General features: G+C 39.8%; 1 protein-coding gene across 1 annotated transcript in view; it reads right to left on the minus strand.

The window, feature by feature from the left end:
- The window catches only part of LOC145401270 (uncharacterized), a 78,806-nt gene extending 75,141 nt beyond the window's left edge, over positions 1-3,665 (minus strand). Inside the window, exon 1 of the mRNA XM_080273599.1 lies at positions 3,080-3,665. Within this exon, the coding sequence (XP_080129725.1) occupies positions 3,080-3,665 (586 nt within the window). The remainder of the gene's footprint in view (positions 1-3,079) is intronic.
- Between the last annotated feature and the right edge of the window lie 16,390 nt (positions 3,666-20,055).

The raw sequence follows: 20,055 nt of genomic DNA on the forward strand, positions 1-20,055 counted from the left end.
GACTGACTTAATTACTTCCACCAATGCAGATAGAGAAGGTCATGTATTCACTGCTGCATGTCTGTCCGTCTGTTTGTCCACAAGATATCTCAAGAAGTTATTGGTGAATTTTAATGAATATTTGTGGATATGTGGGTAATGGGTCATGGAAGAGTTAATTAAATTTTGGCAGTGACCTGATTTCGAGCCTCGGTTTAGCACATTTTGTCTTTTCCACAAGATGTCTAAAAAGTTATTGATGGATTTCAATGAAATTTTGTGGATATGTCGGTAATGGAAGTGATGACTAAATTTTGCTGGTGATCTGAACTGTCTGGTACAGGCGTTGGTAGAGGTAAGTACTCACTGACTGCATTAAACTTGTTTCTTATTGTCTTATTGCGACTGACTGACTTCCTCACTTATTGCCTTACTGGAAGACACATTTGAAATGTTCTCTTTGGAGCAGTCCAGCAGCTTCCAAGCTAGTTACAGAAGCCTTCCCAGGACTCCCGCAGGTGATCATTAGAGACGTAAGTAGTATTCATAATAATACTCCAGTTGGGAAGCATTATAAATACTGCAATTTTATTAGCATAACGAGTTAGTATTGTGGCCGTTAGGTTTCTTTATTTACTTGAAGGTCCACGTTCAAATTTTCTTAAGTAATATTCTAATTATAAAACTCATTGCAATCACAAGTATTCTTAAGTTCAGCTTTAAAATATTAATTAGTTCTTAAGTCATATTATCAAAAAAAATTTACGGAATTATATATATATATATATATATATATATATATATATATATATATATATATATATATATATATATATATATATATATATATATATACGATTAGATTCATAAAGTAGCCTTCTCAAGCATTCTTATTTTTAGCTTTCGGAGGGCCAAGACCCAGGAGGGCCGGTGTAAACAGCTTGGTTGTTCTAGTTCACTATCTCGCATGACACATTTTCTGCTGAGTGGAATCGTTTGGCAATAAATATAATACAATTTTTGAGTTGTCCCGGCCATCTGTTAATGGCAACAGTATTAACACTTTCAGGCTCCTATTATGTACTGCCTTTCAGTTTCACTAGCTCGACTGACGTTAGATTTGCCCCCCCCCCCAGCATTATAGGATTAAAACAGACAGGGCTATGGTATACAGACGTGACTTCAAATTTCTGGAAATCCTCTGTTAAGCACATGACGAGTGTAAGGGAGCATCTGGCTTATCTGTCTTGATTTAAAATGGCTGTGTGACAAGGCATGAAAGTAAATCACATTAAAAAAAAATGTTCCATAGAAAACTCTCAGGAATTGAGAGTTTTCACAATTACTTTAAGTTTAATAATGCCAATCAGAGATTCGCATTCCCGATGAAACAGGAGTCTTCATCAGAACGTTTCATAATCTGTGGATATTTGCAGTGGGCACGCTAATATTATCTTTCATGTCAGCCGCGGGAATATAAACTCTGAAAATATGAAACTGGTGCAGTATATGTCCATATTGCTTAGATATAAAACTGACAGAAGTTGACAAGATTAAGGTTTAAAACAATTTAAATAACGAGGAAAAGGTGCATGTAGCGTAAGTTTTTCAAAAGCTGAGAATAGGCTGCGGCCAATGTAGTAGTATTATACTCCCACTGGCACAGGAGGCATAAAGCGCCTCTTCCTTGCCATTTTAGTACTGCATATGGTACACTGAATTATTCCCTTTTATATTAGTAATGCATATTCAGTCCATACTCTGTGTATTGCGTATAGTTACAAACATAACTGCTAGAGAATATTAATCAATCTCTGGCTCGCACGACACTCACAGCTCAGTAAGAGAGATCATCAGGCAATTGCGTGAACAGACTATTAGAGTTGTTCAGCCATGAGAGGGTTAATGGCAAGTGACAGTATTAACATTCTCGTATACTTACTTAATCGCTTGGCGTTAGGTGAGATAAAATAGTAGCGTTGTCTCGACCATGAAAGTGTTAACGTACTAGGCAGAAGAATCAGACTGGTAAGGATAAGGCTTGATGGAACCTCACAGCCGACTAGAATATTCTTCTGCCTTAGTTTTGTCCCAGTCATGAGATGGTTAAAGTACCAGATGAAAGAATCAGACTGGTAAGGATGAAAATAAGAGTCTGTATACAGTAAGAATATAATAAACAAAATGAAACATTCACAAAATGTAAAACTCACGCCCGGCGATTGGTCAGAGAGCTAAATACCTTGACCACTGACTATACTCGGTTTCACGGAGTCTGACCACACGCACAGATTTTGCCAGCTGATGACAGGCGGAATTGGTAACACTGCGCCGTGTCCTCGGGCGGTGATTGGTCAATCTCCATTGTATTTGAACGTGCGCCAAATTGAATTTGTATTCCTACCAACTTCCTCATTTATTTGTAAGATACAGAATTATACGGCTGCAGATTAATGCAATGATATCTATAGTGATAAATATGTCCTTTTTAATTTATTAGAGATAAACCTGAACGACACTGATAACAAAACTAAGGCGCTACTGGACGCATACGTACAACAGTTAAAGACAGAAGCAGGGCTAATGATAATTATGTTTTATTTGTCTATATTGTCATTTCACTATGATTAATTTCGTTCACACTTTACGCGGTTTAATTGTAGCGGCATGGTACAAGTTATTATTTTCTCATGGGGTTTCCTTTTATCTTTCCTTTATTCCGTCGTTAACAAATACTCGGTTCATTCTGCAATAATGTAATTCATTACTTTCCGGGTCTCTCTCTCTCTCTCTCTCTCTCTCTCTCTCTCTCTTATGAAATGGCTCAGGAAAATAAACACCAAACGTATTACTGTAAGAAAATTTGTTTACTGAATCTGACTATGAATACAAACAAAATAATGTAGCTCTGTAAAGCTACTGTTACCTATGAAGGTATTGAAAATGTGTGTTTATTAAGAACAGCATGTATTGACCCCAGTGAGATTGTGTGTGTGTGTGTGTGTGTGTGTGTGTGTGTGTGTGTGTGCTCACACAAATCATAATCAAGAAAAGCTAAGCATATCTAAGGTAAGGTTGTATATTTAGGTCTCCATATCACTTTCCTCTTCACTTGGATCGTCCACACTACTTTCGTCAGATGCCACATTAATTACAAAATTTTCAACATAATGATCTTGTGCAATGTCCTTGGCCCTGAATTCAGCCTCAATTTTTAGTGTGTGGTCGATGCATTTCCGCCAATGTTCAGAGGTTATGTTGTTGATTGCCTCGTAGGCTATTTGCTCAATTCTCTTCAGGCACTGGTTACCATTAGAGTTTTTCTGCTTCACTTCAGTTTTCACCTGTGCCCAAATTAGTTCAATGGGGTTCAGCATGCAGTGGTAGGGGGGTAGCCTGAGTACACTATGTCCGTGACTAACTGCTATCTGATCAATTTCGTATTCTTGCTTTGACTTGTGTTTTTTACAGATCTGAAGTAACTGTACTTCAGTAGCAGAGGGATCATGGGAGATATTGTTTGAAGCTAACCACTGTATTAGTTCATCTTTTCTGCTGCTGGTTGTTGGCACTTTACAGGTGAATTTTGAGTGGTATGGTGCATTATCTAAAACTATTAGTGATCCTTCACTGATGTTGGGAAGTAATTGTTCTTGGAACCAGATCTTGAACCGTTCATGGTCCATAGCATTATGGTAGTCCCCTTTGATCCATTCTTCTTGGACCGGAACATCAAAAGAGCTCCAGGTATGAAGTCTTGGTGACCACCAGCATGAACTATGATGAATCTGGCACCTCTCCCCGTCTTAAGTTTAGGGCCAGCTGTTCCGTCTGGATCAGTCCAACAACGCTCAACACAGATGTTTTAGTTGATCCATGTTTCATCCAAAAAGACCACCGGACGGGGATGGGAACTTGCTCTGTTGTTGTTCATTTCTCGAAGGTATTCTTTTCTGGCTGCCACAATGTCCTTCCTTTCCATCAAAATTTTCTTCCACTTTGCACCTTCTTATACCGAAATCCCAGTTGTCTTATTATTCTAAATAATGAAGTTCGACACCCCTTGAAACTGATAGGAGGCTCATGGACTTTCTTTAATAAAGCCGAAATCGTTGGCAGTTCACCTCGTTCATAAAATGCCAGCAGCTCTCGTCTGATGCATCCTTGGTCAAAACTGTCCAGATTTCCTACGATGGGTGATGGTCGTACATGTTTAGATGGTGAACACATTATACCATTAGGTGACTTAGAAGCCTCTGCTATTATCCTCTGGATAGTTCTGTAGCTGACTCCAGTTGCTTTTGCTGTCTTCAGTGTCACCTGTAGTTGTGTTTCACACTGACCCTCCCTCGTAAAAAATCGGTGAACGTTCATTATATTTCGTCCCTGACTTCCATATTTGTGAGGGGACCGTTGGAACTTTTTGTTAAGGCCTGTGTGTTGCTCTGTACTTGCCGTGCAGGTGGCGGTAGTATTAGTGGTAGTGGTAGTAGTAGTAACAGTGGTGGTAGTAGTAGTATTACTACTTGTTGTTGCTGTAGTAGCTGTTGTTAGTGTTGTTGTGGTGGTGGTGGTAATGTCATGCTGGGTCCATGCATGTTGTCCAGTACATACCTGCCGACAAATCTTTATTTCAGGCAACACATCCTAAGCAGGAATATATTAAAAATAAACGAAAAACCTACAGATGAACCCATCAATCGTAAAATTATACTATATATAAATAATTTCATACTTCTAACAAGTATGGGAAACCTATGCAATATTTGATTCTTGAGCTGCTTTCTGTTATAATATAGGTCATCAATTATGCAGTGTTTATGGCACTATTTAAAAAGGATTTTGGGCAGTCAAGTCTTTTGACATGGTTATTACAACAGCTTCATAAATTTTAAAGGATGCTTACGTAATGTCTATATAACACAACTAAGAAAATCTACAGATATTTTTTGCTCCTTTCTGTTATCCTACCAGCCAGGGCGACGTAAGTTGAGCTGGCATTTGCAGCTAGCCTACAGGCCATATTCGGGCGCTATCACGTTCCCAAACATGGCCTACTGTCTCGCTCGCTGTTACCTCTACACCAGCACTGCTATAACTGATTGTACTAATTCGTATAATCGCTCTTCCTTATTACTATTTATTACCAACAAGTAACGGAACTACAACCCACGATGAATATTAACACCACGGAAGAGTACAGAAAGTATTTGCTTGAGAACAATTTTTGAATTATGAACTGTACATAGCATCATCACACACTACGACTAAGTTAGGACTAAAGTTAGGACTAAAGATACCAAAAATTCTTACAGTAGATGAGGTAATGAAGGGCATGGTGTAGACTGTGACAGTGTAGTAGTGGTGGGAAAAACATTCGAGCCTTCAAAGGACCTACGAAACCACCTTGCTCCGAACGTCTAAATTCCCGCGACAATCGCCAACACTTGTCCGTATACGTCCAGTTGCGACTTTACTTAGTTTTGTTATCAGTGTCGTTCAGGTTTATCTCTAATAAATTAAAAGGGACATTTATCATTAAAGATATCATTGCATTAATTTATATCTTTATAATCCTGTATCTTACAAATAAATGTGGGGGGGTGGCAGGAATACGAAGTCAACAGGGCGCACGTTCAAACACAACGGAAATCCACCAATCACCGCCCGAGTGTATCGCGCAGTGTTACCAGATCCACTTGTCCTCGGATGGCAAAATCAGTGCGTCAGACTCCGTGGAACCGAGTATAGTTTATATTGAAAACTTTACTGTTCTCTGACTCTTAAGCCTCCATTAAGGTTTGTAAAAATCAAATACGAAAGGTTTTAGCCAATCATGGCTTGTGGCCTTAACCCCTAAATACTGATTCATCACTGACTTGCCTCCCATCCTTCCATCATGTTTGATTCATATAGACTTAAAGCTCTTTGAGTTGCAAGTTCTGCATTGTTACCTCAACCTTCGACTAATTGATCTCAAGATGGAATACCTCCATCTTTCTTGTGTCCTTAATGTTTCCACAAAGTTAGGATGACAATAGGTTATTCTGAATTAAATGGGTAAAATTATTTAACTTGACCTTGCCACGTGACTTTAACCCTTGACCTATTATTTAAAAAAAAGAAAAAAAAAAAGAAAAAGAAAATGGGTCAGTCCCCTGGCAGACCCCGAACCATGTCATCAAGATTGGTCCAAATCACACCAAACATTTTTGGTTCACACGCTGACATACAAGACTGACAAATAGAACACTGAATCCCGTCATCACTGTCATACTTTCAACCACACCATAATGTTTCGTCTAAATCAGATAAAATCTCTTGACAGACTGTTCTGAAAATCAAATCCCTTCATCTTGGCCTTACCCTAAACTCGCCCACCAAGTTTGGCCTAAATCAGGTCTAAATTGAGCAAGCTGACCTTGCCATGTGACCTGGCACGCAGACATATTGTTCTAAAATTAGAGGAAAAATGTTTTAATCACAATGTTCACATCCAGAAAATACTCACACAGGTCAAACTAGGATGGAGCCCTATTACCTGGACCTGTAACTGATTATTCTCAATTTGATTCCCTGTCTTCTTGCCTTACCTTCAATCCTTCCACAAAAGTTACTTTACGTCGAATAAAAATGGCTTAAGTTGACCTTGCCATGTGATCTTCACCTTTGACTTTTTAGGGTTAAAAACACATTTTGCTTGACCCTTAACACTTCCACCATGTTAACATAGGATTAAAACTGAGTTTTCACTAAGGTATCGTTAACACACACACACACACACACACACACACACACACACACACAGGGATTCAATCTAGACGGACGTGTGACACCGGCGCTCCGTACCAAATCATCACGGCCATTGGCATTACCTAAATAGTATCTTTGTATGAATCAAGCTCAGTACCAGGTTAGACTTCATTATAAAAAGGAAAAAAATAATAAGTTTAAACAAGACTTGTAAAAACAGGAAATAGAATCAAGACGAAAGAATACGCTGAGTCATCTCTGAGATTTGTTTAGACAACAACAAGACGGAGATTGTAAGTATATGCTTTGCACTTTAAGTATTGCAAAATGGATACATACTTCAGTAAAACAAATTTGGAAAAGAAAAGGGATAAAAGTAAAAAGCAAAATGATGATGATTACCAAGAACTGGTTGAAGTAGAGACCCACAATAGACTGGTTGAACGTGTAAACAAACTAGAAATGGCTTTCAAAAATGAAATTGATGAAATAAAGAAGCAGATGCACTTGCAAAAGGAAGAAATAGAAAAACTAGGAAGGGAGGCCAATAAGAAAGACACAACCATCAGTGAACTAACCCTGGAATTGAGTACACTTAGGAAGAAAATGAGTGAAATGGCAAGTACAGTAGTCAGTCACGAGAGTGTTATGGAAGAGTTCAAAAATGACACGAGACAATTAGGCAAGTTAGCAGTCTTATTGACCAGAGCAGTGATATTGAGGAGAAGATAACACAAGTAAATGAAAGTGTGCAAAGCTACAAAAATGATGTGGAAACCACGTATGCTGAAATGGTGAAAGTAAAGAAAGACTTAGAAACAAGGGTGGAGGAAAAAAGCATTAAAAAGGAGGTGAAAAGAATAATCCAAAACAATCCAAAGTTAGTCAGAGATTCAGTAGAGAAAAACAAATCAATAGTAATCACTGGTATAGAAGAGGATGAAGTTAAAAACAAGATCACAAGAGACAAAAAGGAGATGGCAAATGTAATGAGCTTACTGAAAGAAGTATCAGAGGAAATCTGTAGTAAAGACATAGAGGAACACAAAAGGTTAGGGAAATACGAGAAAAGCAAGACAAGACCTCTAAAGGTGACTTTCCAGAATGTAAACACTGTGGAAGAGATACTAAAAAATGCAAAGAATCTAAAGGAAAAAGAGGAGTTCAAAAATGTATGGATAAAAAGATGCCTAACACAAGAGGAACTGGAATTACTGAAAGAGAAAAGCGAAGAAGCAAAAACAAAAAATGAGGGAAGATCAGAAGAGGAGAAGAAGAAATTTTTTTACAAAGTAATAGGATTGCAGGTATGAAAGTGGTACACAAACAGGATGGAAGAAACAGGAGGAATGTAGTAGAACCATGTCATGACAAGTATACAAACAAGATGATAAAGTTGATGTACTCAAATGTGGATGGAATGGTATCTAAATTACTAGAGATGAATGATTATGTCAGAGGAAATGAACCACAAATAATATGCCTAACTGAAACAAAATTAACACCAAGGATATCCAATGACATACTAAACTTGGAGGAATACAATATATGGAGAAGAGACAGATATTTAAAAAAAGGAGGAGGAATTATAATATTAACTAAGAAAAATCTAAAAGTCAAGGAAATAAAACTAGATATACCATTACAAGTAGAACTGATTGCAGTAGAGATCGACACATCTGAAGGTAAAGTAATTGTAGCCAATTTGTACATGCCACCCAGATCAAACACATGGGAAAGAGACGAATATGAGGACCTGGCAGAGAGTACAATTCAGAGTATAAGATCATTGCTACATAAAATGGAAGAGAAATCGGAAAGAATTATACTAACTGGGGACTTCAATACAAATATAAATTGGAATACTCTAGATATAAATAGCCAAGAAAGCTGTTGGGACCAAAAGCTCCTGGATCTCGTACAAGAGTTTTTCTTAACGCAACATGTGAGGGAAACCACCAGAAAAAGAGGACTTGATGTACCTTCAGTGCTAGATCTAATATTTACTAGGCAAGAAAATGATATTGACAGTTTAATATATCACCCTCCACTCGGCAAAAGTGATCATGCAGTACTAAATTATAACTTCAGGATAGCATATGACATAGTAAACAGCAATGACAGTTACAAAAAGAGCCTAAACTATAAAAAGGGAAATTATCAAGACCTAAAGAAGTATTTCTTAGAAGTTGATTGGGAAAATGAGCTTAGAGGACAAGATTTAAATGCTGTATATAAAAAATTTTGTGAATTTTATGAAATAGGAGTCCAGAAGTACATCCCACAGCACAAAGAAGCAGATAAGAAAATACAGAAATGGTTCAATACGGAATGTAAAAAATCAAAAGAAAGAAGAGATTTGTTGTGGAATAGATACAGAAGACACAATAGTGAAAGGGCGTATAATAATTACAAACAGGCAAGAAACGACTATACAAGAATAAGGAGGGAAGCCCAAAAACAGTTTGAGGAGGATATAATAAATAAAAGTAGTGATCAACCAAAGCTGTTTTACAGCTATATCAGAAGCAAAACCAAAGTAAAAGATATAATACAATCCATTACGGACGAGGGAATCACTTATACACAAGAGAAAGATATTTGTGAAGCACTAAATAAGAATTTCCAATTAGTTTTTACAGAAGAAAAAAATTTGAGAGGGACTATGTGGAACACGCATGTCCACACATACTACCAGATATACAAATAGCAGAAAAAGTAATACAGGAGGAGTTAAGTAGATTAGACAAAGGAAAAGCAAGTGGTCCTGATGAAATTTCATGTTGGGTATTACGAGAATGTGCAAAGGAGTTAAGTAAACCATTATTTATAATTTTCAAGAAATCCTTGAGTCAAGGTAAACTACCTGATATTTGGAAGAAAGCAAATATTGTCCCCTTATTCAAGAAAGGGAATAGACAAAATCCACTCAACTACCGACCAGTATCACTGACCAGTGTTGTAAGCAAGGTATTAGAAAAACTTATAAGAAAAGCTAGAAGAACACAGTATGATAACAGAAAGACAGTTTGGTTTCAGAAAAGGAAAATCATGTGTTACTAATCTGTTGAGCTACTATGACAGAGTAACAAACACAATACAGGAAAGGGAAGGATGTGTGGACAGTATCTATTTAGATTTCAAGAAAGCTTTTGACACAGTACTACACCAAAGACTTTTATGGAAACTGTACCGTCAAGGAGGAATTCGAGGCAAACTGTTTTGTTGGATGCAAGACTTTCTCATAAAAAGAGAAATGAGGACAGTACTAAGAGGAAACTACTCATCATGGAAAGAAGTGACTAGTGGAGTACCACAGGGTTCAGTGCTGGCACCAATCATGTTTTTAGTGTATATAAATGATATAAACAGTAACACTGGAAATGACAGCTATCTGAATATGTTTGCAGATGATGCAAAAATACAAAGGAGAATTACTAACACAGACTCTTGCAAAGAGCTACAAGAAGAATTAAATAAACTTCATGAATGGAGTAGCACATGGCAAATGGAATTCAATGTGGACAAGTGTCATGTAATCAAGTTTGGTAAAAGTGGAAAAAGACCTGATTGGGATTATAAGTAGGAAATAAAACCCTATACAGATCAGAAAAAGAGAAAGACCTAGGTGTGATTATCAATAACAGACTATCTCCGGCTGACCACATCAGCGAGAAGGTACGGAACATGTTTACACTGCTTGCAAATATGAGAATAGCATTCACATACATAAATGAAGACATGCTAAAAAGGATAATAACATCATTCATTAGACCAACCCTGGTATATGCATCAGTAGTCTGGAGTCCTCATCTCAAAAAGCACATAGACAAGATTGAAAAAGTTCAAAGGGCCGCTACAAGATGGATACCAAGCTTAAGGGACCTAAGCTACGAAGAAAGACTAAATAAACTGAATCTACCAACTTTACAGGAGAGAAGGAAAAGAGGTGACATGATAATGCTATATAAGTGCATATCAGGAAAGGAGAAAATAGACATAAATGATTACTTAACATATGGAGAAACATCAGCAAGAGGACACTGCAAAAAACTGCATAAGAAGAGAGGTAATAAAGACGTAAGGAAATTCAGTTTCCCAAACAGAGCAATTGATCAATGGAATGCACTACCGAATGAAATAGTGTGTGCCAAAACAATTCACAAATTTAAGGATATGTACGATAAATATGGTTTAAGACACGGGACAGTACGAGCTTGACTCATTCCTGTAAAGATACAATTAGGTAAGAACAATTAGGTAAGAACACACACACACACACACACACACACACACACACACACACACACACACACACAAGCCAAACATTACAGCCACATTACGTGCGCGCACGTACAACAGTTCCTCGATATGAAAGGGTTACAGCCCTAATCTATAATGGCATTATTGGTATTATTGTAAACTACTTTGATATCGGAATGATACAAGTCATATAAAGGAAGATGTGAAATGTAATAGCCAAACCGTGCAACATATATCGCAATGAAGCATTCTTTCGAAATCTCCTTAGCCAAAGAGAATACCAGTACGGTTCTATTTGGCGTTAGAGATGTCGTTTACCGTACCAATGCAGTAAGGACTCTCCATCTGTCACTCTCTCTGTCTCTGTCTGTCTGTCTGTCTCTCTCTCTATCTCTCTCTCTATCTCTCTCTCTCTCTCTCTCTCTCTCTCTCTCTCTCTCTCTCTCTCTCTCTCTCTCTCTCTCTCTCTCTCTCTCTCTCTCTCTCTCTCTCTCTCTCTCTCTCTCTCTCTCTCTCAGCCACAAATGAGATTCTAGACATCTGAGGACGAGTGTAACCAGAGTTTGGTTGTGCCACTCTAATAGCTTAGGACAGAGGTTCTTAACCTGGGGGGCGCGCCCCCCTAGGGAGGCGTGAGTAAATTCCAGGGCGGCACGAGCACGGGTGAAAAAGTAGGAATTTCTCTAATTATATTCGTTATTTTCTTAACAAGAGCGTGGTTAATATCAAGATGATTATGAAAGAAATACAGAACATGCTTGGACGGCATTATGAACTACGAGAAGTAGCAATATTACTAGATTCGCAGCAGAAGCCAGATCTCCATGACAAGTTCCAGTCTGAAGGCTTTCTGCTATCTCTAGCTTACTTGGTGGACATCTTCGAATCGCTGAATGCAATCAGCCTTAAACTAGAAGGGAAAAACATCAACATCATCATCATGCAACACGACACCATTCGAGTCTTCATGGCCAAACTCGACCTCTGGAAATGTCGAATTCAGGATGGAAATACAGCCAGTTTTAGTAACTTGGATTCTGCTCTCATTCACAGTTACCTTGATTCTGAGTTTAAAAAAAAAAAAAAAAATCAATCATCTGACTGACTTGAAAGCAGAATTCATCAGATACTTCCCGGATATAAATGAGAAGCGTGAAGCCTGGAAATTCATCAGGAACCCATTTCAATGTGACGTAGCTGATGTTTCGGATGAAGTGCAAGCGAAGTTTCTTGAGTTAAAGTTCAACTCCTCAGGTAAGGAAGACTTCACAGGACTGGATCTTGAGACGTTCTGGGTCAGGTACCTTCCTGTTTACCTCCTTAAAGTCTGGGAAGGAATTTTATCTATTTGGTTGAAGATGCGAGGGGGGCATGGAGGGAAGGACCAACTACTAGAGGGGGCGTAGTAGTAAAAAGGTTAAGAACCACTGGCCTAGGATATTCACCTAAAGAAACTTACTTTGTGTGTGTGTGTGTGTGTGTGTGTGTGTGTGTGTGTGTGTGTGTGTGTGTGTGTGTGTGTGTGTGTGTGTGTGTGTGTGTGTGTTTTCCAGCGTAATTGCAATTACCTAGGAATTATTATATTTTTACAGGACATTCAGGCTCGGAATATCCTGACACCTGAATGTAAGTTTTCCTACAGTACACTTCTCTAAACTTATTTAGGCATGATTCCGGCACAAAACAAAATTTCCTTTGGTAGTAGGTTCCAAGAGTCAGTTGGTCCCACTGGATATTTCTACGGAGCTTCCTTCAATCATTAGCACTTCTTATTTCACTGAGTTTTATGATGCACCCTATTGTTATTCTGTTTACATGTTATCTATGTACTGCCTAGGCAGTGCCCTTTCCCTTTCTGTTACATAGTGGTAGGTTACAGCATTATCATACAATTATTCCAGTGTTACACTATGGAAAGATTCAGTCTTTTCAACTTCTCTTCATAATCAGGGCTTAAATCGTTCATTCTAGGAACTCATCTTGCGGCACGCTGTTTTCCTCTCTTTTATTTCTATCTATGTTCTTTACCATCGACAGTTCCATACAACAGTAGCATATTCAATAGTCGGCCAAGAAGTGTTGCAGTTGCTTTCTTTATTTCCTTATAAATATTTTTTATCTCAAGTCTGGTACTGAATGGGCCATTAGATTAGCTTCCGGCACTAATAAAAACCTGCAAGAGGAAAAGACTGGTGACACATGATTTCCTGGCTCTTAGGCCAAATTATGTGCTGGACAATAATTCATGCTATTTCAGATGGTCGCTAGTCTGTCCCTATTGATTATTCAAGCATTTTGTGTGCACGCTCGTAAAGGAAACTGGTGTGTTGTTTAGTGGGATGTCTCTGATTCTCTTTTTGTACAATAATATAGTACCGGTATTAGCTTTTTTTTTTTCTTTTTTTTCATGGGTTTGATGTTTTACCTCGGCTTGATGTACCCATGAATATGTCAGAAATGGTGCACTTAGTTTATCTGCACATTCTTTAATACTAATACCTGAGAGTAAAATTTCATGTGGATCGTTTATTTTATTCTTATCCAGATTTTGCATAAAATCTCTCATTTCTCCTCACAGTCTCTTTATGTCATTTATTATCATTTCCACTACCAAAACTCGTTGTTTTCTTATAAACGAAAATGATCCTCAGTAACTACTTCTTTTGTGGGGGACGGAGGATGGGAGAATTGGGTATTGTTGTCCTTTTCTTGTTAAGAATCGTTACTTTATCTGCTGTACTGTACCTTGAATTAAGTTCAGTTATTAATAGCCTGGCGCCGCAACAACTCTGTCATATACCGTACAATGAACTTTATCTTTTATATAGCGTTTCTCTGGGCTTCAGCACTTCCTGCCAATCACTGTTATTAATCCTTTGTGTATTGCTTCTTATTTTGCGCGCGTGCGTGCGTGCGTGAGTTTGTGTGTGTGTGTGTGTGTGTGTGTGTGTGTGTGTGTGTGTGTGTGTGTGTGTGTGTGTGTGTGTGTGTGTGTGTGTGTGTGTGTTTGTATGTGTGTGTTTGTGTGTGTGTGTGTGTGTGTGTGTGTGTGTGTGTGTGTGTGTGTGTGTGTGTGTGTGTGTGTGTGTGTGTGTGTGTGTGTGTGTGTGTGTGTGTGTGTGTGTGCACTTGAACAAAATATCTCAGTTTTTATATTTGAAGGAAATATGCTGGAAGGATTTGGGGTTAACAAGTTATGGGAACAAAAGCCAAACCCAAAGGTCATTATGGCAAGGAATATTAAAAGGTTTTTATCCCATTGACACCTAACTTGATGAAACGGTTGACGGCACGGCAAGAACAAAGGGGTTATATATTAAGAACAGTCATTGCATAGTCAGAGTCACAAGGCAAGGTCAAAACAAGGCTGGTATGCTTGGGTACGAATTAAATGACTAAAGGAAAAAAATATGTTCTGGAACGAACTTAGTGGAAGGGTTTAGAGGCAGTCAAGAGGCTGACCAACTGGTTTTTGAACAATGTATTAATCAAACGTCAGTGACACATGGGAAGTCTCGTTAAACCCATTTTATCCAGCTTAAAGCTAACGTCATGGCATGGGTCAGAGTACGGCAAGGATAAGGAATTGTGTTGTGAGAACAATGTGGCACTTTCTAGGTCAGAGAAGATTGCTAAAGTTCAAGGTTACATTGCAATGTCAACTGTTAAGTTTTATTTCGATGTATAACAAATTTGGTGGAACTGTAAAGGGCAAGTTAGGGACAAAGTAGCCTTATTCGATTTTCTGACCACTTACTCAGCAGTAAAGGTCACAGGACAAGGTCCCAGTATGACCTATGTCTGTTTATGTGGGAAGAGCATAACTATAACAGTATTGGATTCATTCTAATCATATTTGGTGAAAGGGTTGTGGGTGAACTAAGTGGTTTCACTTTTGTTTTTCAGAGGTACAGGTCAAGCCAAGGTTAAATGAAAAAGTCTACTTATACAGTTTTCAACCGATTTACACCAAAGTTTGTATATATGTTTAGCGTGATGCAAGGACTGAGGAGTTTGATTTGGAGAACGATCCCCAATTTCACTTCCTTCATTGCTTCCACAACTTCTATCCTACTGATTTCTTCCTGTCTTCTCACCTCCCTTCTTCTCCCAGCCATTACCTAGCCACTTATACTCGCATTACTTCCATCCTCTATGTTCAACAATTCCTTAAAGTGTTCTCTCCATCTGCTCACTTTTTCTCCCTTCTCCACTAGTAATCTACCATTTTTATCTTTCACTCCCCTGCTAACCTCACTTCCACCCTGTCTTTCTCTCTTCAACTCTTTCCAGAACATTTTCTTACAGTCCCTCCACTTTACACTCAAATTCCTTCCAAATTCCTCATCCACTCTCTTCTTACTCTCTCTTACTAATCTTTTCACCTCTCCCTTTCTTTCTACATATAACTCTCTCTTCCGCCTCTCAACTTCTGCCACGCCCCTGTTTTTCATCTATTCATTGTATGCTTTCTTTTTTTGTGCCACAGCCTGTCTCATTTCTTCAGTCCACCACGCTGTTCCTTGCACCCCCCCTCCGTCTTCTCTTCCTCCCACACACCACATCACATGCTGCACATATTTCTTCAGTGAATATCCTGCACACACCTTCCACGTCCCCCACCTGCTCCAATTCATATTTGCCCAATCGTTCCTCCACTTCTCTCTTATACTCTGCCTTTTTCTCATCCTCTTGTAACCTTTCCACTCTCCTTGCAACTACTCCTTCCTCTCGTCTTTCCCTTTTTCTATTCCTCCATCTTACTTGTATCCTAAGGAGGAGAGATAATGAGACAAAATGCCTTTGACTCCATCCTATTGAGAAAAGCTGTGTGTGGGGAACCTACCCACACATGCGAGTTGTACTCCACACACGGGCGGATAAAACCCGTGTATAGAGTCAGCAATTGTGCGGGGGTAAAGAAGGAACGGAGTCGGCTTAGCACTCCTAATCTTTTGGAAGCAGATTTTACAAGAGATGTAATATGATCTCTCCAAGATAAGTCCAGAGTGAATGAAACCAAAAGTATGTTCAATGATGATGCAGGCTTGAGTTGGATATTATTAAACATTAGTGGGTACACCTTTGGAAGATTTTGTCGGGTTGATAGTGTAAGAACTGAGTCATTGATGCATTTAAAACAAGATTATTTTTACCCTAGTCAGAGATACGAGCCAAGTCAGACAATAAGTGTGCCATAGCCTGATCCCTTGTTTGTTGAAGTAACTGTTGAGATGGACGTTGCGGGAACCGGATGGAATGGTGAAGAGTGGAGTCATCAGCGTACGAGTGGATAGGGTTAGATATACAGCTTAGAAGGTCATTGATGAATAAAAGGAAGAGAGTAGGTGATAGGACAGAGCCCTGAGGAACACCACTATTGATAGATCTAGAAGAAGAACGATGGCCGTCTACAACAGCGGCTATAGAACGCCCAGAAAGGAAGCTAGAGATGAAAGCACAGATAGGAGAGAAACCGTAATAGGGCAGTTTGGAAATTAAAGATTTATGCCAGACTCAATCGAAAGCCTTTGAGATGTCAAGTGCAATGGCAAAGCTTTCACCAAATCCCGAAAGGAGGATGACCAGGTGTCTGAAAGGTAGGTGAGAAGATCGTCAGTGGAGCGTCCCTGACGGAGCCCATACTAAAGATCAGAAAGAAGGTTGTGATAGGAAAGATGTTTGAATTTTTTTTTTATTAAGAATTGATTCGAAAACTTTTGAGATACAGGATGTTAAAGCAATTGGACGAGAGTTAGAGGGTTGGGAATGGTCACCCTTCTTTGAGACTGGCTGAATGAGTGCAAACTTCCAGCAAGAAGGAAAGGTACAAGTTGCTTAGACAAAGGCGAAAGAGTTTGCTTAGGCAGGGTGTAAGCACAGAAGCACAGTTCTTGAGAACAACAGGAGGGACTCCATCAGGCCCATATGTCTTAACAGTATTGAGGCCTGTGATGGCAGAAATTACATCAGCTGAAGAAATTTTAATGTCAGCCATGAGGAAGTCAGAGGGGGAAAGTGATGGAGGAACAGCACCGGATTCATCTAAGGTGGAATTGGAGGAGAAAGTCTGAGCAAAGAGATCTGCTTTATCAGTAGAAGAAATAGCTACAGAACCATTAGAGTAGAACAGAGGAGTAAAGGATGATGAGGTGAAGTTGTTAGAAAGGGTTTGGCAAGGTACCAGATGGAGCGGGAAGAATCTGAGTTGGAGAGTTGAGAGCATTTAGTACGGATGAAATTATTTTTAGCAGTGCGAAGAACAGACTTAGCACGATTCTGGGCAGAAACATAAAAATGATGTGATTCAGGAGTGGGTTCGCTCCGGTACCTTTTATAGGCCCTCTCCTTGTTGCGGACAGCATTATAACAAGTGTGATTAAACCAAGGCTTTCTTGCATTAGTCAAAGGATATGAGAAAGGAATGTATGCTTCCATGCCTGAGAGAATAACCTCTGTAATGCACAAGGCAAATTCAGATGGCTCTCAACCATGGAAGCAATAATCATTCCAGGGAAAATCAAGGAAGTAGCCTACTGCCTGAGGGCCTCTCAATCCGCAGCTCCAAAGTGCCACAGACGACGTTTCTTTGGAGGGTCCGAAGGCCGCACTGGAGCGATAGGACAGGTTAAGGTGATAAGGTTGTGATCGGAGGAGCCCAATGGAGAGAAAAGATTGACAGTGTAAGCCGAGGGATTAGTTGTAAGGAAGAGGTCAAGTATGTTGGAACTCCCTCCAAGGCGGTCAGGGATATGGGTAGGGTGCTGTACAAGCTGCTCTAGGTCATTAAGGATAGAAAAGATGTAGGCTTGTTCACGAGGTGGATCAGTGAATGGAGAGGAGAGCCAAAGGTGGTGGTGAACATTGAAATCTCCTAGAATGGAGATTTCAGAGAATGGAGAAATGGATAGAATGTTTTCCATCGTAGAAGTAAGACAGTCGAAGAATTTTTGATAGTCAGTAGAATTACGGGATAAGTAAACAGCGCAGATATATTTAGTCAGAGAATGACAGGAAAGCCGAAGCCCGAGTGTAGAGAATTCAGAGGATTCAAGTTCAGGAACACGAGAGCAAGATAAGTTGTGTGTGGGAAGGAAGAGCCACCTTTGGCTTTGAAATGAGTATAGAGAAAGTAGGAGGATACAGAGAAGGGTTTGCTGTCAGTTGCCTCAGACAGCTGAGTTTCAGTAAGGAAGAGAAGGTGAGGTTTAGAGGAGGAGTGGTGGTGCTCAACAGAGCGAAAATTAGAGGAAAGGCCACGAATGTTGCAGAAATGAAGAAGAAGTGTGTCAGACAGTGGTTGCAGGCAGCTCAAGACATCACCGGGAGAGGTGCGGAAGTGGGGGCATTTATGGTCCCCCTCTTCTGGGGACTCCAAGGCTGTGTGTTGTGTAGCCATGATTTTTATTTTTTTGAATTTTGGAAAGAGGAGTGGAGTGTAGTGTGTACTGTGCATGTAGTTTGGTGTACATAGTTAGAGATACTTGTACTGGAGAGCATGCTGGCCTACTCTCTGTGTTACTGAGACACTGTAAAAGATCAGCAAAGGGGGATGGTCAGGTACTAGTCCTGAGGGCTGATAAAACGGGAGCTCCAGCTCTCCCTGTCATCAGCTTTCCATCCGTCTTGGGAGTACTGCCCTGCTCGACTGGTTGATACAGTTTACAATAGGTCAAAGGGTAAGGTGTGTTCAAAAGTTCTCATCAGATCTGAACCACACCTAATTGAAGAGTTGGGGGTCTAACAAAAAAAAAAAAAAAAAAAAGGCATAAACAAATATTCGAATATCAACTCGCAGGGCAAAGTAAAATACCGATAATTGTTCCTTGCACCATTTGCAGATCCCCTCCCCCCCCCCCGTGGCGGGGAGGGTCACAATCTGGCTGCACTATGGAGTGGTACTACTACTCTGCAGCCAGGTTGTGTTAGGAAGAATACTGCCACCGTATTCCCTGCGTGTCGTAAAAGGTGACTAATAGGGACAGGGTGAGGGGACTAGGAACCCCCTCCTCTGTTTATTAGTTCCTAAAAAGAGACAGGCCAGAGAAAGGGATGGGGGATTGAGTTATCCCCGTACCCTGAAGATTGGGTCTATGAATGTACGTGGATGTAGTACATTTGAGACTAAAAGGTAGAAGATTGGGAGAATGTTTGTGAGCAGAAAGTTGGTTGTGTTAGCTTTGAGTGAAACGAAGATGAAAGGGAAGAGTGAGTCTATGTTTGGAAGTGTGAATGGAAGATTGTCAGGTGTTGATAAAGGAAGGACAAGAGAAGGTGTGGCCTTGCTAGTGAGTCCGGAAGTACAGCAGTGTGTGACTGAATGGAAGGAGGTGTCATCGAGACTGATGTGGGTGAAAGCGAAATTTGAACGTGAGTTGTGGGTGTTTGTGAGTGCATATGGGCCTTGTAGTGAAAGGGATGAGGAAGAGAGGGAGTCTTTCAGGAATGATGTTGATGAGTGTCTGCAGAGTTTTGGAGCAAATGTGAATGTGGTAATGATGGGAGATCTGAATGCTAGAGTGGGAAATGTAGCATTTGAAGGTGTAGTTGGTATGCATGGTGTGCCTGGAAGAAATGAAAATGGGGAACGAATGATAGGGATGTGCATTGAGCGAGAGATGGTGATTGGAAATATGCTGTTTGAGAAGAAAGATATTTATAACTATACATGGGTGAGACAGGAGGGCGGAAGGGTTGTTGATAGAGCTTTGATGAACTATGTGGTTGTGTCCAGGAATGTAATAGGAAGATTGTTGAATGTGAGAGTTCTGAGAGGGAAGGGTGGAGGTATGTCTGACCACTACCTGGTGGGGGGAAGGTTAAGAGTAGGTAAGAGATGGGTGAGAGCTAGGAGGGTTAGGTGTAGCAGGGAGGTTTTGAAAGTGAGTGAGCTTGATAAAAGAGTATCAGGAGAAATTGAAAGATGAGTGGAACGCAGTGAAAGATCAGGTGAATGGCAGTGTGAAGGAGGAATGGCAGTTGTTTAAAAGTGTTGTTGTGGGGCATGCAGAAGAGATGTGTGGTACGAGACGTGTGGGAGGAGGTGTAAGAAAAGGAAGT

This window comes from Coenobita brevimanus, chromosome 55 (genome assembly GCF_032717465.1).
Source record: "Coenobita brevimanus isolate Jiangsu-jjx chromosome 55, ASM3271746v2, whole genome shotgun sequence".
NCBI classification, from domain to species: domain Eukaryota; kingdom Metazoa; phylum Arthropoda; class Malacostraca; order Decapoda; family Coenobitidae; genus Coenobita; species Coenobita brevimanus.